This window comes from Poromitra crassiceps, assembly GCF_964638095.1.
Source record: "Poromitra crassiceps genome assembly, chromosome: 3".
Classification (NCBI taxonomy): domain Eukaryota; kingdom Metazoa; phylum Chordata; class Actinopteri; order Beryciformes; family Melamphaidae; genus Poromitra; species Poromitra crassiceps.
The window spans coordinates 9,861,133-9,887,379 of NC_139625.1; the positions used below are offsets into that span (position 1 = coordinate 9,861,133).

General features: G+C 42.3%; 2 protein-coding genes across 2 annotated transcripts; one reads left to right on the forward strand and one right to left on the reverse strand.

The window, feature by feature from the left end:
- Positions 1-641: 641 nt before the first annotated feature.
- Positions 642-17,592, reverse strand: LOC310773427 (MOB-like protein phocein). The gene is made up of 8 exons (XM_083633305.1): positions 17,510-17,592; positions 14,373-14,435; positions 12,301-12,401; positions 9,140-9,182; positions 7,963-8,049; positions 6,250-6,329; positions 3,406-3,517; positions 642-1,419 (listed from the first exon to the last, which is right to left on the reverse strand). Exons 1-8 carry the CDS (start codon positions 17,588-17,590, stop codon positions 1,288-1,290), a joined length of 699 nt encoding a protein of 232 aa, XP_083489431.1. The 5' UTR covers positions 17,591-17,592; the 3' UTR covers positions 642-1,287.
- A 3,157-nt stretch (positions 17,593-20,749) lies between these two features.
- LOC310772954 (gamma-crystallin M2-like) lies at positions 20,750-25,901 on the forward strand (the record flags this gene model as incomplete). The annotated part of the gene is made up of 3 exons (XM_083632910.1): positions 20,750-20,758; positions 22,330-22,572; positions 25,626-25,901. The coding sequence occupies 3 exons, from the start codon at positions 20,750-20,752 to the stop codon at positions 25,899-25,901; spliced, it is 528 nt and encodes a 175-aa protein (XP_083489036.1).
- Positions 25,902-26,247: the final 346 nt, after the last annotated feature.

The window sequence follows — 26,247 nt, forward strand, 5'->3', positions numbered from 1 at the left end:
TGGCAAACCTCCCAGTGGATTCTACCTTGAACCAGGATTGACTCATCAACTCAAGTCACCAGGAATACACATACACCAAGAGTGCACTCTAGGGCTCTACCAAACTCAGAATTCTCTCAGTTGAATCTGATTTGGCTGTTCAATACAAATATTTGACTATTATTTTATATTTTATGGCAATCAGAAAATCCAATGGCATGAGCTTGGGTATATCACAATTTCAGGAAATCAAGCAATTCTATGTAAAATGAGACATTCAGCACCTCCATATAGCAGGAATGGAATGATCCTTGTTTCATACCCACTTTTTGCGACTATTCAACTGTGAGATTGGCAGTAGAATCAGGCTCCTTCCAACGAATTGCTGACTATTTGGGGTCGTCACAGGAACAGTCACAAACACAATCATTGTGGATTGACAATCAACAACAAATTTGAGAACTTTACTTTCAAGAATACCATTTTTCCTAAATTAAGAAGCAAGTTAAGAAAATATAACGTGTTTTGAGAATAGCATTTTTCCCTTGTTTTTCTTCTTAAGACAAAAAATGGCACTTGCGACTTTTGTTTCTTCTTCTTCTTCTTAAGAGGGTTTTTTCAGAAATCATTAAAAGCCATATTATACTCAGCCGTACGTCAAGGCTCTATAAAATACACTTGACACAAGGTTGCAAATATACAGTATATTTATTTAATTAGAAAATGTGAATGCTAATCCACCAGGGACACATAACAGAAAATACATTGTTTTAATGTCATTATAGAGAGCCAAAGTCACACCCTCTTCCGGTGTAGGCATACGAACCAAGGGATTTCATCCGCCATTCTTTTTTCCATAGACATTTTGTTAAAAAAAAAGTTTTACTTCGTCAAACCAAGCGATTCCGCTGTATTTACAATCAGGGGCGATCGTATAACATTTCAGTCAGACCAAAACAAACAAAACAAAACATCAACATTTTATTTATTTTTTATTCATCAGCATTTTAACCCCAAGTTTTGGTCGGAGTAAAATGTTATATAGTCTCTCATGATTCCAAATATAGCTGAACCGCTTTGAATTTTTATAAGCATTTTTATAAAATGTTTATGGAAAAAAAGAATGGCTGATGAAATCCCCTGGTTCATATGCCTAAACCGGAAGAGGGTGTGACTTTGGCTCTCTATTTGGCCCAAGTGTGTGTGTATGTATGTGAGTGTGCGCGTGCGTGTGTGTGTGTGTACGTGCGTGCGTGTGTGTGGGTATCTGTATGCGCGCGCACGCTTGTGTGTGTGTGTGTGCGTGTCTCAGGCTTCGCCCTCTGCCTCCTCATCGTTCTGCGTCTCGTCCTCCATGATGGGGACGATCAGGTTGTCTTTGGACATCAGGTTGTACTTGGTCACAAAGCGTGTGAAGCGATGGCAGAGGAACGTCTCATTCTACAGAGGGGAGACAAGGAGACACATCAGCACATCAACTCATACTGTAATATATGCTCTTTATTACACTGCCGTGTTGAATGCTCAATTCTGATTGGTCAATCAGGGCATTCAGCGGTCTGTTATTCCTCTATAACACACCGCTGCGAGGAATATCAGCCCAGCCCCCTGCACAGAGGCCATGTCAGGCATATCATTGCGCACAAGGCAAGGGGGTCCAGCCAATTTAACAAGCTCATTGCGACACCTTGTGGCAAAAAAAGTTAGCTAGCCCCAGTCTGTTAAAATGGCAAGGTAACGTTAGCCTACCCAACACCTCTCTCTTGGATACTATTTGCTTTCTTTGTTAGAAACATCTCAGATGAAACTGACTACTGTATTTGGCGGAAGCAATAAAATCATTTCCAAATCACTAAAATAATTGCTGTCGTTATATTACATGTCAAATAATTTATTTAATTAGTAGGTAGCCGTGTAATAAGTGGGATAATGTACAGTGATGCGGGCCTTATTGGAAAATAACACCCGACAGGGTGACAGATCACCAACATATTACATTACATTATCCGTTACACAATACAGAATGTAGGTGATAAACAGTATTTGCAATGTAAGCTATAAACGCCCGTTCACACCATACGCCGAAGCAACGCTCAACCTACGCTGAACCTACAAGTTTCATTTAGCCTTCGCCTTGTTACCAGGCGAGGCCGTTCACACCACCCGCGCACGTGTCACGCTCCCGCCTTGCTCAAGCGATTGTTCAGGATTCAGTCCTAATTTCCAAGTGTGACGCATGAAGCTTGAAGCTGCCAGGCATGAAGTCAATGGGAGTTGTGGGCTCTTTTCCTCTCAGCGCGCCGAGGAGGCGCTGAGAGGAAAAGAGAGGGCTTCTTGTGTGAACAGTTAAGCGTCAGTTCAGCTTGTGCCTGCCTCCAGCTTCAGCTCTACTTACATTCGGCGTCCTGTGTGAACAAGGGCTAAGGCTATAGGAATTGACATTGGTGGAATTGGGAGACAGTTTTCAGCCCAAAAAAGAAAAAAGATAATTATTATATGATTATAAATAATGTATTTGAATGTTATTTGGCAGAGTAAACGCCAATATTAAAATAATTGTGTAATATTTTACAATTTAGTGAGAAAAGGGGGCTTGGTGCTTCACCTTTTCTTTTTCATCTTTAATCGGTCGGGGTCCTTGCAGAAAAGAATGTTTCGCACAAATAAGTGGATCCAAAGAGTTTCAAAGCTTTCTCTCAGGGTGCTCAGGTACCCCCTGCAGTCCTTCAAAGGACCCCTAGAGGTAGTAGTACCCCCATTTGAGAAACATATAGACGACAACCAGTTGGTAATAATTACACAATACATAATCAATTAATAAACTCAGGGTTCCCACAGGTCCATGAAGATTTGTGAATCTGAGGGGGCGGGAGGGGAGGGGGTGAATTAAGGCCTTGACGTAAATAGATATAGGTGATTGAAAGCACTTGATTTTATATATTTTGTGCAAGAAATTGAGATTTATTATTATTATTATTATTATTATTATTATATATTTCCATTTAATGTGTAACACAGCACAGTCGGGCCTCTCTCTCTTTTTAATACTTGTCTGTGAGCTTCTGTAATGCTGCTGGTTCTCATTAGAAGCATTCTCAGTGTTGTAACAGTAATTAACCTTGATCCGTGTCTCAAACTAGGCTGTGTTGGGTCACTGAATTTGAGGGAATTGGGCCCGGAAAGTCCTTGACTTAGATGTTTAATCTGTGGGAACCCTGCAAACTGCATCGCATCCATCATTGTGGAGGCGACTGGCCGATACACACGACTTTTAATAAAAGGCCAATAAAAAGCAAACGCATATTGATCTAACCATAGTACAGACGCATGTTGGCAGCATATAAGACTCATCATTTAACCTGTTGGTAACATTGGGAGGCTTTGATCACTCGTCTTCCATAGAAAAACAATGGCGACTGTTTGTACCTCATACTTGTCAAAGATCTGGCGGTGGTGGAAGTAGGCGTGGGAGAATATCCGGTAGATCCTCCGACACACGGAGCCCAGCTTGGCTACTGAAGACTCCTTAATGCTCACCCTGTGGAGTGAGCGGCCACAGCACCAATCAGCACACGCAGGCACAAACACGTGAAGGCAATCTGACGTCACTATAAGTGGGCAGCGTAGCTAAACATTCCATAACAATTGTGCATTTTTTGCGATAAAAACAGAACATATAATTTGGCACACTTATAGCCAAAGGCATTCCAAAAAGAACTGGGTATGGAGGCAACATGAATGAAGGAGGCGGGGGGGGGGGGGGTCAAGAAGTTAGTTTTGGGCAGTGATGGCAATCACTTATTTTGAGTCTTGAATTGTGAGACAGCAGGAAGCTTCCGAGCAATTTTAAAGTTCCATATTTGAATTCCTCATCACAAGAAATGTGTGATTTGACACCAAGATCATCCTGTATCAGATTAGTCTACACCCGCCTAAAATTCACGATGCCCCCATATCCAATTCTTTTTGGAATGCCTTTGACTATAACTGTACCAAATTATATGCTTTTATCTCAAAATGCTTGCCTGGGTGCAGACCTTCGAACCTGCCCACTCCACAGAGTTGAGTTGGACGGAAATGTGTGTACGAGTTGACAATTCAGTCTGAATGTCAGGCTAGCAAAATGCACAGTTGTGATGCTTAACTGCCCCACTACTAGACACAGGGGCTCGTCTCTGGATAACAGTAACACAGAGCAACAGTAACCAGATAAGCAAACAATGAATGGTTATTATTAGTGCTAACAGAAACAGCTTATTCAGTCACGGGATGTTTTGTTGTGGCGGCCATCAGATGCAGCACACAACTTTTTAGTACCCGTTTCAGTCTATGGAAGGACTGTTCAGATATTTCACTTTACTAAATGGCACTTGAGAATGACTGATGGAGAAGGCACATATTTTTGTGACACTTTACTGTACATAGGCTACATAACTTCTATTCTATTCTATTTTAATCTATTTCATTGTATGGGATTGTTATAAGAGACATAGGACTCTATGGGCTCTATCTTCCGACAGGCGCTATCCCCTAATAGCGCTTGCGCACCTGTTTGCGCGTGCCTTAAATCACGGAAGATAGCAGTCCGCCTTGCGCCGTCCGCCAGGTGTTATGGCGAGTTTTGCACCCCCGCGTCGGCAGCATCCCCACCTCACGGGAGCATATTGTAATGATTTATACAGAAATGTAACTGTTTAAAAGTGATATAATTGTCTGGTAGACGTGACCTCCCTGATTTCTAAGTTAGAGCAGCCCCAAAATATGTGGGGGATGCAATTCTCGGCCGGGATGCGGAAAGGTTCACGGCACGTGTCGCAGACGCAAATTAGAGCTGTGCCAAAATCTTCTGCGCCCCAAAATGCCTATTCACAGGCGTGGCCAGGCAATGCTGGGCATTACGTCAATCAAAACCAATCAGATTCCCGTCTGATTTTGCATTGCGCACGGCGTTAAACGAGCGCAAACACTAAATTAGCGCTTTTGGGAAGATAGAGCCCTATGTCTCTTACAATGTTTGATGTTTATGTTGATATTTTTCCATGCCTGAGTAGGAGCAACGCATGTCCCAATTTCCCCTCGGGGATCAATAAAGTTTTTCTGATTCTGATTCAAACCATGCCCTTTTTGAACTCCAACTACCGGTACTCTTTCATACGTTGTACTACAAACTCCATTCAAACTTTAAACGGGTCACCACTTTTCCTACTTTGTCACTTTAATTAAGCTTTTTGGAGCCAGTCATGAGTGTGTGATGTCATTATTCACTCTAGCTGACTTTACAGGCTGCACTTTCAGGGCGCCATTGTAAATAAGAATTTGTTCTTAATGACTTACCTGGTTAAATAAAGGTTAAATAAATTTGAACTAAATTCACACATATTTTTTAGATATTATCGTTTGTCCACAGGGATGATGTATTTTTGTAGGCCATCCCGGACGTTAGCATCGTACTGGAAGTCAATGGGGATTTTGGTCAGATGAAATAAGATCTGTGGTTAACAAAGGTTTATGAAACAGCCAACTTTGTGTTCAGCAAGATAATCTTCACAAATGATGACCACTTTTATGACTTCTGGCGATCGTGATTTTTCCGCGATTGCATTTAGTGGGGTTCATTTGTGAAGTGTATCTTGCTGACCTCCAGACGAGGGAACTTCCGGGTTTTAGGACGCATCCCTGTGGCCCTCTATAGAGGGCATCACATCGGGCGTCAAGATGGCGGCCACAACAAAAGCATTCCGTGACTGCAACCCATGAATCCAGTGGATTTGCGTTAATTTCGTCGATGAAAATGATGACGAAAACATTTAGTCAACACCCCTTTTTTCTGTGACGAAAGCTAAAACTAGACAAAAACTATGAAGGATACAAATGACTAAAATGTGACAAAACTAATATGCATTTTAGTGTAAAGACTAAAACTAAATTTAAAATAGCTGCCAAAATGAACACTGATGGGAGAGTCTAGGCTAGAGCTATCAAACTGGTAAGGAATCCGGATATTACACAAGTAAAAGTGTTAAGAGAGTTAAATGTTGCTTTACGAATTTCAACACTTGATACAACCTGTCAACCTTGATTCAATTTCGAATACCTGTGTTGGCCAATTGAATTAGTTTAATGACTAAAAGTTGACTAAAATGTAATGACTTTTCGTCGACTAAAACTATCAAGGATAGAAATGACTAAAATGTCCAAAGCTAAACCTAAAATAGCTGCCAAAATAAACACTGTGGGAAGTAGGGTTGATGTTGGAGAAATGTTGCCCACCTGCTGGGGAAGTACTTGTTACTGTTGAGGAGACAAGCAGCTCCGTCCAGAGTGTGTCTGGTATAGTCGATGGCTGGACACTGAGGCAAGAAGGGGGGGGAGAAAATGCACAATATTAAATGTTTCGCTGATATCCGATATGCCGATATTTTCCAACTCTTTTGGCAGATGCACACATAGAGACACTGCGTAACGCGTCATCATTCAGAAGCCACGCCCAAGACGGGGGAAAACGGAAACCCCCCCTCCAATCCTGGCGTTCTCCTATGTCACGTGCATGGTTGCGTGTGGAAGATGAACGGAAGATGAACACTCCAACTTACTTCTTGACAGCTAGATCCACATTTTTCTTCTCGACAATTCTCAATGGCTTCCTTGTTTTGCTCAGGAGTACAAAAAAACTTTAACTGGCGATTTTTTACATTTGTTATCTGCGCAGCCCCACCACACAACAGCTTTTAGCTATGTTTAATTCAAGGAAAATGACGCTGGTGTGTGGAAATGAACAGAGCTTTTCCCCCATGATGGGCGTGGCCTATTTCATGCAGTGTCTCTATATGCATGCATCTCCCCCCCCCACCTAATTTCAGAGAAAATCAAGTCTCTCCTGTAGTAGAATTAACACATTATTATATTATATTTACACATTATACACATTATATTATATTAATTAACACACTACTCTTATGGTGATGGCCCACTGGCAGATGCAGACATAAATACGATGCTTTTCAAAATGTGCACATTCATTCGTGCCTCCGGCCACTGCTATCGCCGGCGGAGGCATAACGAAACTGTCATTTCTCCTCCCCTCATGCCAGTTGAAAGCTTTTCCTCCACAGTGGGGGCCTCGCCGTGGGGAATCTTTTCCTGCTAACATTACTTTATTTTTAGAGCATCATGCTACTAAAATAGCATCCCTGTAGCACGCCGCTATATAGCAACCTATTTTGTAATGAGTAATGTGTCGGCCACGAGGGCAGAGATTCAGCTTAGCTTCTGTCACACTTCTAAAGAGGATTATTATCATTCTGTTTTGGATTGGGCTGTTTTGAGAGGGGGGTGGATCTTGCGGGGGACCCTTACATCGCATCACAGCTTGGAAGAGGTTGTCTGAGAGAGCAATACAAAATAAAAAATAAAATCCTAACCCGCTAAATTAAAATTTAAGTGGAAAAAGCGGAATTGGGAAACAAATAAAACGGAAATTTGGAGAAAAAATAAAACAGATTTCATATGGCCCCGCCCCCTACACAAAGTGACAGCGGCTCATTTAGAGGCTGTTTTTTTGTAAATATGGAACGTGTGGATTTATTTGGCGACCGTGCGTTTTAATACTAGATCGACCATTTATCATCACAGAGGCAAAGGAAATCATCAATTCCAGGCTTAACGTTTTAAGCCTGGAACCAAGCCAAACAGCAACTAGATGCACCGTGACCATAAAACATTTGGTTCAGAGCACGCACACAAACCAGAAAAATGGAAAATAAAACATTTGCATCCCCCTCCCCCACACACACATTTTTTCCCCTTTTTTGTTGTTGTTGCTCTGAATCAAATCTTTTATGGTCATGATTCATCTCGTTGGCTTGGTTTCAGGCTTCAAATTCTTCATATAAGGATTTTCTGAAACGTTGACTTCCTGGAAGCGGAGCTGTGGAAGAAGTGGGCGGTCACTGTTGAGATGTGCTGGCGGTGGACATACTGTACCTCTTTGGGAGTCTTGTGAGCTGCACAGAGGAAGATCCACTGCTCAGTGGCTGTCATCTGGGTGCATGTATCTGGAAGGCACTCTCCCTATTGACAGACGGACAGAGCAGACGACCTCAGAGCTCTGCATGTGTTTCCCAGAGAGTACGGCTAGTATGGTCATACTGCCTTAGTATACAATGCACACAACACAAGCTTGACAAGCCAGCTTCCAGAGGTCTGTTGGCCCCCGTGAAAAGGGTCTATCTATAGTGCTTACTGTTAGACAGTATGACCAGAAAAACGCTGGCCAATATCAGGTATTGTTTGAATAATAATAATAATAATAATAATAATAATAATAATGATAATGATAAAAATAATGATAAAAATACAAGAAGTGGCCTGGCCGCTTCGCTGGCCCGGCCACTAATAATAATAATAATACATGGTATTTATATAGCACTTTTCTAGAAGTCAAAGTGGCTTAACACTATGCACTGAGGGGCGGCGTTAATGAGACAACAGAGACAAACAGTGGAGAAACATAACACCAACACAGAAGGATGGATGGAGGTGTGTGTGGGGGCTAACAGAAGGCAATGGAGAAGAGGTGGGTCTTAGTGGAAGGACTGTGAGGGACTCAGAGTCTCTGATGTCTTGGGGGTCTTAGTGGAAGGACTGTGAGGGACTCAGAGTCTCTGATGTCTTGGGGGAGGGAGTTCCAGAGCCGGGGAGCTGCCTTGGAGAAGGCTCTGGAGGTTGGACTTGGGGGTGGAGAGAAGGCCAGCTGAGGTGGATCTGAGGGAGCGGGAGGGTTGGTAGGGGCAGAGCAGGTCGGTGAGATATGGCGGGGCGGGGGGGGGAGGCAGTTGGTGAAGGGCTTTGTAAGTGATGATTGTAAGAGTTTGGCGTTGATCCAGTCGGAGACGGGAAGCCAGTGAAGTCCTTTTAAGACTGGGGTGATGTGGTGCCAAGATTTGGTGCGGGTAAGATCAGAACCACAATGCTTTTATTCGACCATACTATGTTTGCACATACAAGGAAGTTGTCTTGCAAAGTGACAGGTGCAAGTACAACGTTGGCAAAAGTAGAGATACCAAGATAGTTATATTATATTTGCACTGAAGCTGCCGATATATTCAATCTATTTTCGATTCATCGTAGAAATATGCAAAATGAGACTGAGGAAGCATACCTGTAACTTCACTGCCAGGCCATTCAGCTCTAAGCAGAACTGCCTGGGGAAAGAACACAAAGCATATTACAGTGATGGATTTTTTTTTATTTAATTGTATTTATTTATTATTTATTTATTATTTATGTGGGGAGATGTTTACAAACAAGCACGCCCTATATCTACGCCATCACATCATCACATCTCCATTCATTGTAATCAAATGACAGCCTCAGCCAATGATAGCGGGATGTGGCGTAATGTCTTCTTGCAGGAAAATGCATTTAATCCCATTGGATTGGGCAGTTTTCCACAACATTTACGGGATATTGATCCAGGGTGTGTCCAACAAAACGAGGAATAGTTTAATTGCACAATAGTCTAATGAGAGCATGTAAAAGCATGGCATAGGGTTCCATCTCACCACTTGTATCTCCCGCATGTGCAGCGTAGGCAGTTATATAAATATAGCCGTTTAAAATAAATAACTACAATCTTCAGATGTGGCTCCATGGAGTTAAATCTGATCTAAGGCTGTTGCTTAACCTGCGGTTGTATGAGCTTCTTATGGATAGTCAGTGTGTTATCTACAGTAGATGGTTGTATGAGCTACAGTACTTATGGATAGTCAGTGTGTTACCTACAGTAGATGGTTGTATGAGCTTCTTATGGATAGTCAGTGTGTTATCTACAGTAGATGGTTGTATGAGCTTCTTATGGATAGTCAGTGTGTTACCTACAGTAGATGGTTGTATGAGCTACTTATGGATAGTCAGTGTGTTACCTACAGTAGATGGTTGTATGAGCTTCTTATGGATAGTCAGTGTGTTACCTACAGTAGATGGTTGTATGAGCTACTTATGGATAGTCAGTGTGTTACCTACAGTAGATGGTTGTATGAGCTTCTTATGGATAGTCAGTGTGTTATCTACAGTAGATGGTTGTATGAGCTTCTTATGGATAGTCAGTGTGTTACCTACAGTAGATGGTTGTATGAGCTTCTTATGGATAGTCAGTGTGTTACCTACAGTAGATGGTTGTGTGAGCTTCTTATGGATAGTCAGTGTGTTACCTACAGTAGATGGTTGTATGAGCTTCTTATGGATAGTCAGTGTGTTACCTACAGTAGATGTTGTATGAGCTACTTATGGATAGTCAGTGTGTTACCTACAGTAGATGGTTGTATGAGCTTCTTATGGATAGTCAGTGTGTTACCTACAGTAGATGGTTGTATGAGCTTCTTATGGATAGTCAGTGTGTTACCTACAGTAGATGTTGTATGAGCTACTTATGGATAGTCAGTGTGTTACCTACAGTAGATGGTTGTATGAGCTTCTTATGGATAGTCAGTGTGTTACCTACAGTAGATGGTTGTATGAGCTTCTTATGGATAGTCAGTGTGTTACCTACAGTAGATGGTTGTATGAGCTTCTTATGGATAGTCAGTGTGTTACCTACAGTAGATGTTGTATGAGCTTCTTATGGATAGTCAGTGTGTTACCTACAGTAGATGGTTGTATGAGCTTCTTATGGATAGTCAGTGTGTTACCTACAGTAGATGGTTGTGTGAGCTTCTTATGGATAGTCAGTGTGTTACCTACAGTAGATGGTTGTATGAGCTTCTTATGGATAGTCAGTGTGTTACCTACAGTAGATGTTGTATGAGCTACTTATGGATAGTCAGTGTGTTACCTACAGTAGATGGTTGTATGAGCTTCTTATGGATAGTCAGTGTGTTACCTACAGTAGATGGTTGTGTGAGCTTCTTATGGATAGTCAGTGTGTTACCTACAGTAGATGGTTGTATGAGCTACTTATGGATAGTCAGTGTGTTACCTACAGTAGATGGTTGTATGAGCTTCTTATGGATAGTCAGTGTGTTACCTACAGTAGATGGTTGTATGAGCTTCTTATGGATAGTCAGTGTGTTACCTACAGTAGATGGTTGTATGAGCTTCTTATGGATAGTCAGTGTGTTACCTACAGTAGATGGTTGTATGAGCTACTTATGGATAGTCAGTGTGTTACCTACAGTAGATGGTTGTATGAGGTACTTATGGATAGTCAGTGTGTTACCTACAGTAGATGGTTGTATGAGCTACTTATGGATAGTCAGTGTGTTACCTACAGTAGATGGTTGTATGAGGTACTTATGGATAGTCAGTGTGTTACCTACAGTAGATGGTTGTATGAGCTACATATGGATAGTCAGTGTGTTACCTGCAGTAGATGGTTGTATGAGCTACTTATGGATAGTCAGTGTGTTACCTACAGTAGATGGTGGTCAGTGCACTCCCAGTTTGGAGAAGCAGAGAGAGCAAAACATAGCAAAACGTTAATTTAGCCACTTTAAAGAAGGGCCACCTAAACAAATCAATCTCACTTGAAGTGTACACTATATTAAAGGGATAGTTCAAATTAAAGTCTAGCGGCTACTAGCCCCATTTGCTACTTACTAGGGATGCACATTTTCATGAATTCACTCAATTTAGCTCATACAACCAACCATAGGTAACACACTGACTATCCGTAAGTAGCTCATACAACCATCTACTGTAGGTAACACACTGACTATCCATAAGAAGCTCATACAACCATCTACTGTAGGTAACACACTGACTATCCATAAGTAGCTCATACAACCATCTACTGTAGGTAACACACTGACTATCCATAAGAAGCTCATACAACCATCTACTGTAGGTAACACACTGACTATCCATAAGAAGCTCATACAAACATCTACTGTAGGTAACACACTGACTATCCATAAGAAGCTCATACAAACATCTACTGTAGGTAACACACTGACTATCCATAAGAAGCTCATACAACCATCTACTGTAGGTAACACACTGACTATCTATAAGCACCTCATACAACCATCTACTGTAGGTAACACACTGACTATCCATAAGTAGCTCATACAACCATCTACTGTAGGTAACACACTGACTATCCATAAGAAGCTCATACAACCATCTACTGTAGGTAACACACTGACTATCCATAAGAAGCTCATACAACCATCTACTGTAGGTAACACACTGACTATCCATAAGTAGCTCATACAACCATCTACTGTAGGTAACACACTGACTATCCATAAGTAGCTCACACAACAACCTCAGATCAAACAATACAAACGATCCCCTCAATGCATGTGGGGGGGAGGAGGTTACCTGAGATGTTCATACTTCCAGACTCCTTCGTCCTGCCCTTCCGGAGGCTCTAAAATCTTCTCAATGTCGGCACAGTCTGAGCGGATGTTCTGCTGGATGTACTGAAAGCCAGAGTTACACTTGAATGACACTAATACAGTGGTGGAAGCAGTAATGCGAAATAAAAATGTTACGTTTACACTGCAGACACCATCAACTCATGACTCGCCCGGTCTGGGGGGGGGGGTTGTTTTGTTCCGTGTGAACGCAGCCTGTGACCTATATATAATAACATCAAATTCAATGACTTTTTAAGGACTTTCCAGGCCCGATTCCCTCAAATCCAATGACCCAACACAGCCTAGTTTGAGGCACGGATCAAGGTTCATTACTGTTACGACACTGAACCTGTTTATAATTAGAACTAGCAGCTTTACAGAAGCTCACAGAGACGACTATTACAAACATGGAGAGGCTTGGGGGGGGGGGGGGGGGGTCTCAATTTCTATTGCACAAAATATATTACTTTCAAGTCCTTGATTTCCCCCCTCAAATTCACAAACTGTCAGGGATTTCAAGGACCTGTGGCAACCCTGACAAGTACTGTAATACAATGGTCCATCAAACAGATATGGGAAAAGTACTACAAACATTAAAGTACTACACACATTACTACAGTAGAGTTACTTGTGTAAAAAGAAAGGGGGGAAAAGTACTGATTCAACTTGTTTACGCATGTAAAAGTAAAAAGGTTCAGGCTCTGAAATGTAAAAAGAGTATAAAAGTACAAGAAAAAGGTATTTCTACCGGCTGTTTCTGTGCAAAGGTAACTGAAACTCACATCATCATCATCATCATTAATATAATTGGAATTTATGGACTATTAACTCATTGAGTGCCAGCCACTTTTGGAGAACGGACGCTCCCAGTGCCAGAGTTTCAGAGCGTTTTCAGTGATTTCTCGAGGCCCACAGAATATTGTGTGATATTACTATGTAAACACCGAACACGCACAAAGAACGATGAGACTCTCTTCTATCATCTGCAAAAAAAAGTTTATTGATACCATTTTCCGTTCTTTAGTTATGAGCCGGAGAAGATAGGCTGTTTTGAGCAAAAAGACAGGTTTCAAATTATAAGCTGAGATATTCAGCCTTTTGTGAAATGAAGCATTTCAAGCACATTCACTGACTCTAGCTAATATTTTCTGATGTAGTGACGTGGTGTAGTTGTGTGGTGCCTGCGTGCCCCACCCCCCTCTCCCCCCCTCAGCTGCAAACTCCTCCCCACACTAACACACAGCCTACACGCACCCAGTCTATTTTCGGAGCGCTTCGTTTTTGTGCGCCGGGCGGCTCCCAGCACGACAAGGAAATGCCAAACCGGACTGCAGGGAAAGGTTTGGCCCTTCGGCGTCGGGTGCTGCCTTTCTGGCGGCTAATCGTGTGAAGAAACTATATGCACACAGACAGACAGAGGCAGAGGAGCTCAGTTGTGTGTGCGGATTGACTGCGGTTCGCAGACAACGTCAGCTGCAGACAGAGCAATCTATATGGCTCTGGCTGCAGCATGCATCGGTTTCTCTTTGATCACGGCTTTTTCCTCCTGTTTTCCGGACCTTTCTGTAATCTGGAGAGCACTGTCGCCACCTAATGAGTCCGTAAAATAGGTTATACACCTTCAATAGCTCCCATATTTGTACAGGAGATGCCTGAGGCTTTGATCCACGTCCCACCGTCAAAAAACGCAATTGACGAACATACTCGTCCTTGGCACTCTACGTTACTAAACGAAATGACGAACATACTCGTCCATGGCACTCAATGAGTTAAAGGGAGTAAAAGTTGTTGTTTTTTAAGTCAGAAAAACAAATACAGATAGTACAGATACCTGGAAATCCTTCTTAAGTACAGTTCACAGTAACAAAGTATTTGTACTTAGTTACTTCCCATCTCTGCCATCCAATCCAATAACACTGCATTCTGTAGCATTCACAGCTTCTTCACATGCTGAGCAAAAGTCAAGCTAGCATGCTGATGCCTGTGTGTTGAACTGTTGCTGTTTAGGCTTTATGGTTCTGATGGATTGCTCACCTGTTGCACAGCTAGCGTGCTGTCCATATCTTCAAATGACTCATCGGGCCAATTGTAGAAATCCTGAAGCCACAAACAGACACACAGTCAGCAAACTATTGGGTAACACTTTTGGGTAAGCCTCTTAGATAACACTTTGTATTAAGGTGTACATATTCACCACCATTAGTTACTTATTAGCATACATATTAGCAGCATATTGGCTGTTTATTAGTCATTATAAAGCACTTATTAATGCCTCATTCTGCATGATCATATTCTTCTACAACTACTAGAAGATGAACTAGACAGACAAACCCGTCTTTATTTGTCACACAACAACCCAACACATGCATGCGGCCACACACACACTCATGCTGATGGTGGCCAGTGAAATATAGTCTCTGCATTTATCCCATCCAGGCTTGTCCTTCATCTGGTGGGCAGGCCAGGAGCAGTGGGCAGCTTTCTTGTGTACAGCGCCCGGGGACTAACTTCGGTTGTAGTCGTCACTGGTCAGATGACGATCTTCTGCATGTTTTTAGTGGGGGTCCATACCGATGTTGTATGGAAGAACCCGTGGGGAGCACGGGGAGAACATGCAAACTTCATACAGAAAGGCCCTTTTGACGAGATAGCCCAGCTGGGCAGTGGGCACCTGAGGATATAGGGGGGGGGACACGCTCGTCGCCCACAGCGTCCCAGACAGGAATGGAACCCAGGACCTTCTAGCTGTGAGGCGACAGCTCTACCGCTGAGCCACCGTGCCCCCAGCGGGTATCCAAACTTTTAGAATGGGGGCCAGATTAGATTATCAACTCAACATTCGTACCACTCAACGACTCATGTCAACTTCCTTACTTACGAAGCAGCAATTAAGGTTGTCAAAAATATTGAAAGTATCGGTAAGTATTGATGCAAAAAATTTGAAACTGATACAATACTCATTTGCAACAGGTATTATACATTTGAACCAAATACCATACTCAATTGCAGTGCTTTCTCTTAATGAAAAATCAAACGTACTACAGATTTTCCCCACCCTATCATTGGTGGGTATCTGTTACTTCAACAAGCCCAAAGTGTTGTGATAGGCTGATGAGTAGATCAGGGGTAATCTGCTGTGTTGTGATAGGCTGATGAGTAGATCAGGGCTAATCTGCTATGTAAGTAGTGCAAAGTTTTTATTGAGTTTTATACGAGGGATCAGCCGAGCAGCATTTTGGTAAACAAACCGCGTCACTGGGTGGCAACGGCAATGGAACCCTATGGAGCCCAAGTGGCGCGAGGCGTGAGTGTCTGACTCTAGCCAGTTAACTCTGTTTACATTTAAAAAACTGCGACAGTTCACACAACTTTAACACGACATGTATATATTATACATCAAACTCTTGAGCTACTTCTGCTCTCAGTCAGAATGTCAAAATATAAGCGATGGTGATGTATAGTTTTTGAGATATTAACGTTTGTTTGGCACAACTCATACTATTAACTGCCGCGGGGTTCCGCATTTCTGGGTGTCAAGTGACGTCACGCTGATTCGTCCTATTGGGCCTAGATTATGGAGAAGTAGGCGTATGTCCGTCCATCTGTCTTCCTATATGTCTGTGGCATCGAAAACGGTATCGAGTAATCTATATTGTCTTGGGTATCGGTATCAAAGTTAGAAATTCTATATACCGGTAGTGTCACGACAACCCATAGATACAGTCGGTCACATTACTTCCAGTAACGTGTGTGTGTGTGTAACGGCGTTGTGTAGGTGGTACATGCAGCAACCCATGTTAGGGGCTTGTCCAGGGGTGGGTACGAACCGCCGACCTTCGGCTTGGGAGTCCGACATGTTAACCGCAACGCCAAGAGAGCTAGCTCCCTTGGCGGAGCTGATTAACATGCCTTTATACTGGGGAGTGAGTTTAACCAATCCACTCGCTACCACTCGGGACTCACGAGGAATCCACGCTGATTCACCTCCGTTACATGTGCGTGGCCGTGGGGGAAAACAGGAGGATTTCCCCCATGCTGACCGATTGAGCACGCATCTATAATGAAACACTGCCTGAATGTATAGCAGTAATTGGACGAATCAGCGTGACGCCACAACCACCCAGAAATGCGGAACGCCGCGTTAGTTAACTACTATGAGTTGTGCCAAACAAACATTAATATCTCAAAAACTATACATCACATCGCTTATATTTTTACATAATGAGTGAGAGCAGAATTAGCTCAAGAGTTTGATGTATAATATATGCATGTCGTGTGAACTGTTGCAGTTTTTAAAATGTAAACAGGGTCAGCCGGCTAGAGTCAGACGCTCAAACTCAGGCTCCATAGGGTTTCATTGCTGTTGCCATCCAGTGACACGTTTTGTTTTAGTTAATAGTTGTAAAATAATATGGTCATGCAGAATAAGACATTAATAAAAAGTGCTTTATAATATTAGAGCCAACATGTTACTAATATGCATGCCAATAATGATCAACTAGTTCATGGTGAATTATGTGTAGCTAATATAAAGTGTTACCGACTATTGTTACCTTTCACAGCCACAGGTCCATTTGTGTTTTGACCCACTCAGGCCTCCGTCGTTACTGGATAATTTGCTAGCAGCTAAATTAGCTGTCTCAGCTGTCGCCCTGTCACCAAATGACAGCTGCACTATAACATTAGCCAGTATGCTAACGTTAGCTAGAGCTAGACATTGCTCTTGCTATTGGTTTAATGATTAGGCAATTTTAATGGGAAACTTGAGTAGCCAAACAGAAGTCTTGGTTATCAAAGATGCGATCAGTTGTCTCGTTAACATTTCATTGGAAGCAGACTCTACGGTCAGTTGTCTTTCATGGAGAGAACGTCACTCAAACCATTCAAAACAATGTGGCGATAATGACGTCACACACATCGTACATGGCCTTTTCTAGAGCGTAGAACTTAGTAACGTTAAATTGGGTGAATATATGACCCATCATCGCATTGTTGTCATTTCAACAAAATCTCAACTTTTAGTTGACGCTGGAATTCAAGAAGATTGTGAGAACAAGAAGCAAGCCAGTTAGTGGCCACTTCAAAACTATTCTCACTACTCAAGCTAAAGAGGTCTAAGGTCTACGAGTGCTGCCGATGATCAAGGCATTGATGATTAAAATACCACCTACCTTAGCTTTAGTACCTGGTCGATTCCTCCTCAAGACGGCTGTACCCTCCGCCATGACCATCTCGCCTGGAATCTGAACCATAGACAGTGTTGCCAGACCTCGCGAGAGAAACAAGCAAACGCAGACCTGGTTGCTTGTTTCTCTCGCGAGAGCGGGCTCCACAGAGGAGCGTGAAGTTAGCCACAATAAATACATTTACGGTAGAATTTCGTTCATGACCATCAAAGTAAAAGTCACAATATCACGTGACGTCTCTGAGGAAGACTGCAGGAAGCAGCAGTCGAAACTGTCAGGTATGACAAAAACACAGTATTTCCATTAGAAAACTTAATAGTTAGTAAGCTAAACAAGCAAAAACCAAACAAACAAACAAAAAAATACACATTCAATTATTGTGATTGGATGTTGGAGGAGAGGATAGTCTTGGTGGAATAGCAAAATGTAGGCATTGCTATGTGGGAACCACAATGAGGAAATGTTTATTAAAGTTGCAGCAGCTATTATAAAATGTATGTTATGTAAGTAATAAAATAGACCATCACATTTCTCCATTTAGCCAAAGACAAGCATCTTGCTCGAATCTCAGAAACAGTGGTAGTCAAATTTGGATCCTTATTCATTTATTCATAATCATTTTGGTCTATGTCTATATAAGTTATTATATAAATGAATAACTCCACATTGTTTATGGAAAACTCTGCTCTCTAACGATCCAGTTCTGCACTTACAAATCTTTTTTAGTGGTAGTTGGCTTGCAGAGCTTTTATGTTGAAAGGAAAATGTGTTTCTGCGACAAAACCGGAAATACATTGTAGCTAACTTCACGATAATGTCCACACACCCCAGTGGGTGTGTTCACTCTGCAAAACGGTGTGCACTGTGCACTGTGCTACGGTTTCTGTGTTGAACCGAATGTCATTTTTCATTGAAACGGTGGAAGATTCACCGATTTGCATCGGTAGGTACAAGATGTGATTGCAATGGTGTAAAAAGAAAGAAAGTGTGCATCGGATACAATTTGGGATGAACGCGCATCCCCTCGTTTCTACATCTTTGCATCGGTAAAATAGGATTTATATTAGAGGCCCTATGCCTTTAAATAAATAAAGAGATATAAAGAGATGCTTAGTGAGTTGCAGTACAAGAGAAACAAAATGTAAAGTTAAAATGTAACTTTTTTTGTTAAATTATGATTTGCTGCCTAAGAAATAAAATCACGTATTTGTACCATATTGAATTGTATAGCATCATTCTTGCATTGCATCGTGTTGAATCAAATTGTGTCGAACTGCACTGCATCGCATCGCAATAGTTCAGTTATGTTTATAGCCCCTTGTTACACAAGCTTGTCTCAAAGGGATTTACATAGCATCATCACAGTCATACGACATCATATCTACACACAACATAGGTTCCATACATTTTATTAGATTACATTACTATTCTACACAAACATCATATCTTTACGCTGTGGGTGGAAACTGGAACACCTGCAAGAAACACGGGGATAACATTCAAACTTCACGCAGAAAGGACCGGGGTTTAGATTCAAACCCACAACCTTCTTGCTGTGAGGTAACAGTGTTAACCACTGAGCCACTGTGCCGCCAATATGGGTTGAGTTGTATCGTATCGCATCAGTAGTTGCTGCATATAATTGGAAATCGAGATGCATATCGCATCGCCTCAGTGATCGTGAGGTATGTTGTCTCTCATTTGGTGGGTGTATCAGAGGTGTTACCAAATCAGCAGTGACATTTATATAAACGCTGCCGTTTAAAGAGGCAGTGCACAGTGGATCCAACCGATAGGTTCAATGCTTGCATCACACAACAGGGTGTTCACAGTAGCGCCGTTTCCGTTGAAATAAACTGTTTGCTACATGTTGTCCGGGCTGAACTGAACCCTGGACTTGTGGAACCCTGACAAACTTCAGTCGTAGCTTAAGTACCGGGATATGTTCAATGCCATCACATCAGGTCTGTGAGGGCAAGAGACTGCATGGCTAAATACGCTGCTGATAGACCAGGCGGCAAGCTTGGGGTTGGACAGATGAAGCCTATGCGGAAGTGATAAAAGTTGTACTTCCTCGAATGGCCACTTGAGGCTGGCTCTAAAGGGGAGTTGTTCAAAGTCAAAAATGAGCCAAGAGTAAAATAGACGATAGAAAAGACTGTTTTGGGTGTGATTGACAGGTCACCTCTCCAGTGATCCTGCAGCTGGCCGATCATGGACCAATAGCAGGCTCTGTGGGAAAGCCAGACTTTTCTACCATGAGAAAATCTCTCTCTCTCTCTCTCTCTCTCTCTCTCTCTCTCTCTCTCTCTCTCTCGCTGTGTGTGTGTACGTGCACACGTGTGTATAACAACAAAGAAGAAAAAGCGAGCAAAGCAAGGGAGAGAGGATGGAGGAAAAGATGGAGAGGAAGGGAAAGACCAGAAGTGGAGAAATAGACAGACAGACATGGGAAAAGAAAAAGAAAAACTGAGTCCATCGTTCTTTAGCTTCACAACTTAACTAAAATATTCCCAGCTATCGAATGCTTATTATCATAGGAAGTGATTAGATATTAGGCTACTCTTCAGTAGGCCTAGTTAGAACAAACAATTGCATTTCGCCTCCTCAACTTGCAATTTTCCCACAAAATGTCAGATAAAACTTCACAAATTGCATTGCAGTTGTGGACACGAGCTGTGGCAAAATCAAGCAGTTTTGATCGCAACGATCACAAAAGAAGAAGAAGAAGAAAACTGAAAAGAAAAAAGACTGTATATTGTGAAATGTGAACTGCACTGACCAACATTGTTTTGTCAGACAAAGCTGGTACAGTTGGTCAGAGGAATAGATATTGACCGCAATACCATTACCATTCCCCACCATGGTTTACAGTGAGCCCGATATGCCTGCATGGCCTAAAATGATTGTTATTATTATCTAAAGCATTCCACGCCTAAACATGCATCCACACACCACACTGTGGATTAGTTTAGCTGTGAGACGTACAGTATGGTCTAAACAGAGAGGAGAGTGAATAATGTGCCAGGCTAGGCCATCTGCATTGATGATTCAGGGTTTCTATCTGTGTGGATGGATCAAGTTCTTGGCAGGGTGGCAAAAGCGCTAAATCCCCGCTCATTAAAATAACAAAACGTCTAATCCGATGACCTCTGGATTGTGCTTTATAAAAGTGCCGCATGTCTCTGCTACAGTGAGGAGAAGGGCTTCAGCTGTCTGTGCAGGATGAGTAAGGTAAAGTACAACGAAATCATTTATTTGGGAATGATATACCCTTTATATTTCCTCTCTACTGTTTAAAGGAGTAATTCAAAAACTGCACTAAAATTCAAACTATATATAGTTTATGTTTATATATATATATATACAGTATATATATATATATATATATATATATATATATATATATATATATATATATATATATATATAGAAGAGTTCATTTGCAAAAACAGGTATCTCCGTTTGGATTTTTTATCATTTTATTTTATATATTGATGTATTTATACTATATATATATATATATATATATATATATATATATATATATATATATATATATATTTAAGCAATATATCACGAGAGCAAGTGTGTTGTGTTGAATATATCACACTGATAAGCTGTTATCCCACGAGGCCGCAGGCCGAGTGTGATATATTTCACAACACACGCTGCTCGAGTGCTATATTGCTTTTTTAAAAGGGTTCCAAGTATAATAATATAATAATAATAACACTATAAGTCCGACTGGCATTTTATTCTGATAGTCAGTTGAAACACTACTGAAGGCGGGACCTCTAGCAAGAAGATAGACGTGCGGGTGATTTGATTGGATCGTTCTGGAGACTGAAGTCGACATTGGCCAATCCTGGCGCTTGCTGAGAGCAAAGCCCGACCAGGGGCCGGTTGCACCAATGGCGGCGATTGAGCCAGAAAGACAGTCTGAATGAAATTGAATGTAACGTTCCCAATTCTATGTATTAACTTCTAAAAAACTAACGGCAACATTTTGGAAGGCTAAGCCACACAACTAGTTAGTTATAATCTAACGTCGTGCTTTCAAAGACAGCGAACTGGCGGTGTTACGACGAACACGGCTCAGTTGACCGCAGTTACGACGATGACGGTCAAAAAGGTCTCCGCGGAGATCTCTGTTACAGGCAGTTAAGACCAGTGTCAACCGGCCCCAGAGCCATATGCCGACACCAAGTAACGTACTTTTAGTAAGAGAGTTGTGCCATCATGCGTCCATAATGACTCATTGTACAAAGACTTGAAGGACTAGTGACCCTCCATACAGCAGATCAGGAGAAAGCTGTTTGGCTCGAGCTCAGCGCTGCCATTTAGTAAGAGAGTTGCCATGGTAACCAATAACCCATGGCCATGGGTTATTGAACTCGGTTACTGGAATTATACAATGGCTGTGAACCAATCAGATTGCTTGATTTGAGGTACCCATTTTATAAATATATATATATATATATATATATATATATAAAGCATTTGTGTATGCAATCTTATATGTTTACTAAGATCATTCTATAAAATAATATTTGAGGTAGCAGTACACTAAATACATATAATTATAATTTATACTGGGTAGGCTACTTTCAATTGGGAGGTGGATGTCCCAAACCACCCCTACGTTAACTTACGAAAATGAATATGAGAATTAACTGTACAATTACTAGAAATGTGTACAAACATACAACGTTTGGGGGGAAAAGACACATTTATTTCAAGATGTTCCCAACTCTGACTTTGACCCATTTGGGAGTTGACTCCCTCTGCCTTTTTTTCTGTAGATCATCTTCTATGAGGACAAGAACTTCCAGGGTCGCTCCTACGAGTGCGACTCGGACTGCGCAGACATGCACCCCCACTTCAGCCGCTGTAACTCCATCCGGGTGGAGAGTGGCTGCTGGGTGCTGTATGAGAGACCCAACTACAGCGGCTACCAGTACGTCCTGACCCGAGGGGAGTACCCCGAGTACCAGCGCTGGATGGCCCACAACGACACCATCCGCTCCTGCCGTACCTTTTCTTACGTGAGTCTCTGGGAGGCAAGAGTTACTGCACAGTGTGTTTTGACAAGGTTCACAGACTTGCTTGTTTTGGCCACCTAACACACTGCCCTGCGTCAGCTGAGGTCCAAAATACATTTTAAATGAATAAACTAGAGATCGAGAGAGAAAAAAACATATATTTTCAACTGATTTGAAAGATTATCTTGGATAGTTGTTTGGATAGTCTAGACTTTCTGGAATATTTATAGTGCCTTAAACACAAAACTTCTGATTCCAAAGCATTACACTTCCAGGGTTTAAAGCAAAAGTGACATTTTCCTTATTTTATAGCAGAGCAGAGTTGGTTTTATTTTGAAAACCAACAACAACATAGGACCATTCATACTTAACAGACATTGAGTCAGAAAATGTGTTTTCTTTTATATATATATATATATATATATATATATATATAAATAACTATTAAAGGAACACTCCGCCCATTTTCACCCAGCTTTGTATCATTAGAACATCAGTAGTATATCAGAAAACTGTAAACGGTTTTGAAGTCTGTCATTTAATTTGACAGTTATTGAGTGTTAAAGTGTGGACCAGTGACATCACTGGTCCACACTAACTCAAATTAATAACTCATTAAGTCAAATCAACTCTCAATAACTGTCAAACTAGCTGAATGATGAATAGTTTGACAGTTATTGAGAGTTGATTTGAGTTAATGAGTTATTAATTTGAGTTAGTGTGGACCAGTGATGTCACTGGTCCACACTTTAACACTCAATAACTGTCAAATTAAATGACAGACTTCAAAACAGTTTACAGTTTTCTGATATACTACTGATGTTCTAATGATACAAAGCTGGTTGAAAATGGGCGGAGTGTTCCTTTAAGTGTCCTTGCAACAAAGTCAATGTTTTTTATTTATTTTTAATTTGCTTACAATTACAAATCTACAATTACAAAAATAACCTGTGTTAACCTGTAGCTCAGGCAGTCTCTGTCAGTTAACCTGTGTTAACCTGTAGCTCAGTCTGACAATGACCTGTGTTAACCTGTAGCTCAGGCAGCCTCTGACAGTTGACCTGTGTTAACCTGTAGCTCAGGCAGCCTCTGACAGTTGACCTGTGTTAACCTATAGCTCATGCACTATCTGACAGTTGACCTGTGTTAACCTATAGCTCAGGCAGCCTCTGACAGTTGACCTGTGTTAACCTATAGCTCAGGCAGTCTCTGACAGTTGACCTGTGTTAACCTGTAGCTCAGGCAGTCTCTGTCAGTTGACCTGTGTTAACCTATAGCTCATGCAGTATCTGACAGTTGACCTGTGTTAACCTATAGCTCAGGCAGTATCTGACAGTTGACCTGTGTTAACCTATAGCTCATGCAGTATCTGACAGTTGACCTGTGTTAACCTGTAGCTCAGGCAGCCTCTGACAGTTGACCTGTGTTAACCTATAGCTCAGGCAGCCTCTGACAGTTGACCTGTGTTAACCTATAGCTCAGGCAGTCTCTGACAGTTGACCTGTGTTAACTTATAGCTCAGGCAGTCTCTGACAGTTGACCTGTGTTAACCTATAGCTCATGCAGTATCTGACAGTTGACCTGTGTTAACCTGTAGCTCAGGCAGCCTCTGACAGTTGACCTGTGTTAACCTATAGCTCAGGCAGTTTCTGACAGTTGACCTGTGTTAACCTATAGCTCATGCAGTCTCTGACAGTTGACCTGTGTTAACCTGTAGCTCAGGCAGCCTCTGACAGTTGACCTGTGTTAACCTATAGCTCAGGCAGTCTCTGACAGTTGACCTGTGTTAACCTATAGCTCAGGCAGCCTCTGACAGTTGACCTGTGTTAACCTATAGCTCAGGCAGTCTCTGACAGTTGACCTGTGTTAACCTATAGCTCAGGCAGTCTCTGACAGTTGACCTGTGTTAACCTGTAGCTCAGGCAGTCTCTGACAGTTAACCTGTGTTAACCTGTAGCTCAGGCAGTCTCTGACAGTTAACCTGTGTTAACCTATAGCTCAGGCAGTCTCTGACAGTTGACCTGTGTTAACCTATAGCTCAGGCAGTCTCTGACAGTTAACCTGTGTTAACCTATAGCTCAGGCAGTCTCTGACAGTTGACCTGTGTTAACCTATAGCTCAGGCAGTCTCTGACAGTTAACCTGTGTTAACCTATAGCTCAGGCAGTCTCTGACAGTTAACCTGTGTTAACCTATAGCTCAGGCAGTCTCTGACAGTTGACCTGTGTTAACCTATAGCTCAGGCAGTCTGACAGTTGACCTGTGTTAACCTGTAGCTCAGGCAGTCTCTGACAGTTAACCTGTGTTAACCTATAGCTCAGGCAGTCTGACAGTTGACCTGTGTTAACCTGTAGCTCAGGCAGCCTCTGACAGTTGACCTGTGTTAACCTGTAGCTCAGGCAGCCTCTGTCAGTTGACCTGTGTTAACCTGTAGCTCAGGCAGTCTCTGTCAGTTGACCTGTGTTAACCTGTAGCTCAGGCAGTCTCTGTCAGTTGACCTGTGTTAACCTGTAGCTCAGGCAGTCTCTGACAGTTGACCTGTGTTAACCTGTAGCTCAGGCAGTCTCTGACAGTTGACCTGTGTTAACCTGCAGTAGCTCAGGCAGTCTCTGACAGTTGACCTGTGTTAACCTATAGCTCAGGCAGTCTCTGACAGTTGACCTGTGTTAACCTGCAGTAGCTCAGGCAGTCTCTGACAGTTGACCTGTGTTAACCTATAGCTCAGGCAGTCTCTGACAGTTAACCTGTGTTAACCTGTAGCTCAGGCAGTCTCTGACAGTTGACCTGTGTTAACCTGTAGCTCAGGCAGTCTCTGACAGTTGACCTGTGTTAACCTGTAGCTCAGGCAGTCTCTGACAGTTGACCTGTGTTAACCTATAGCTCAGGCAGTCTCTGTCAGTTGACCTGTGTTAACCTGTAGCTCAGGCAGTCTGACAGTTGACCTGTGTTAACCTGTACCTCAGGCAGTCTCTGACAGTTGACCTGTGTTAACCTGTAGCTCAGGCAGTCTCTGTCAGTTGACCTGTGTTAACCTGTATTTTGCCACTGTCCCAGCAGACCAGCGGAGGGCCTTACCGTATGAGAATCTACGAGCGGCCCGACTTCCAGGGCCAAATGCTGGAGTTTAACGACGACTGTGAGTCGGTCCAGGAGCGCTTCCGCAGCCGCGACATCTCCTCCTGCAATGTCATGGAAGGCTACTGGACCCTGTATGAACACCCCAACTACAGGGGGCGCCAGTACTTCATGAGGCCCGGCGAGTACAGGAAGTTCAGCGACTGGGGAGCGACCTGCGCCACGACTGGCTCCTTCCGCAGGATCACGGACTTTTAAAGAACCGATCAACCTCTCAGCTTGCTAGTAAATAAAACACTGCTTCAAAGCGTCCCTGTTGTCGTTTCTTTCCGTTGATTCCGATTTTGGAGGTGATTCGTTGTTTTCTGTATCGCAAGAGATGAGTCATGTTTGAGCAATGTTGTCCAGAAGCAGCGATTACTACTAGACAATAGCCAGTAACACCTAAGCATTGCCTCAGGCCTTTTTACACTCTCTCTCACTTTGGTGTCTGGTACTGGGAACATCTTGCCCCCCCCCCCCAAAAAGTGCCTTAATGTTACAGTTCACACCAAAATCAAAAACAAAACTACCACCACTGAGGTGCCCTTGAGCAAGGTCCTCC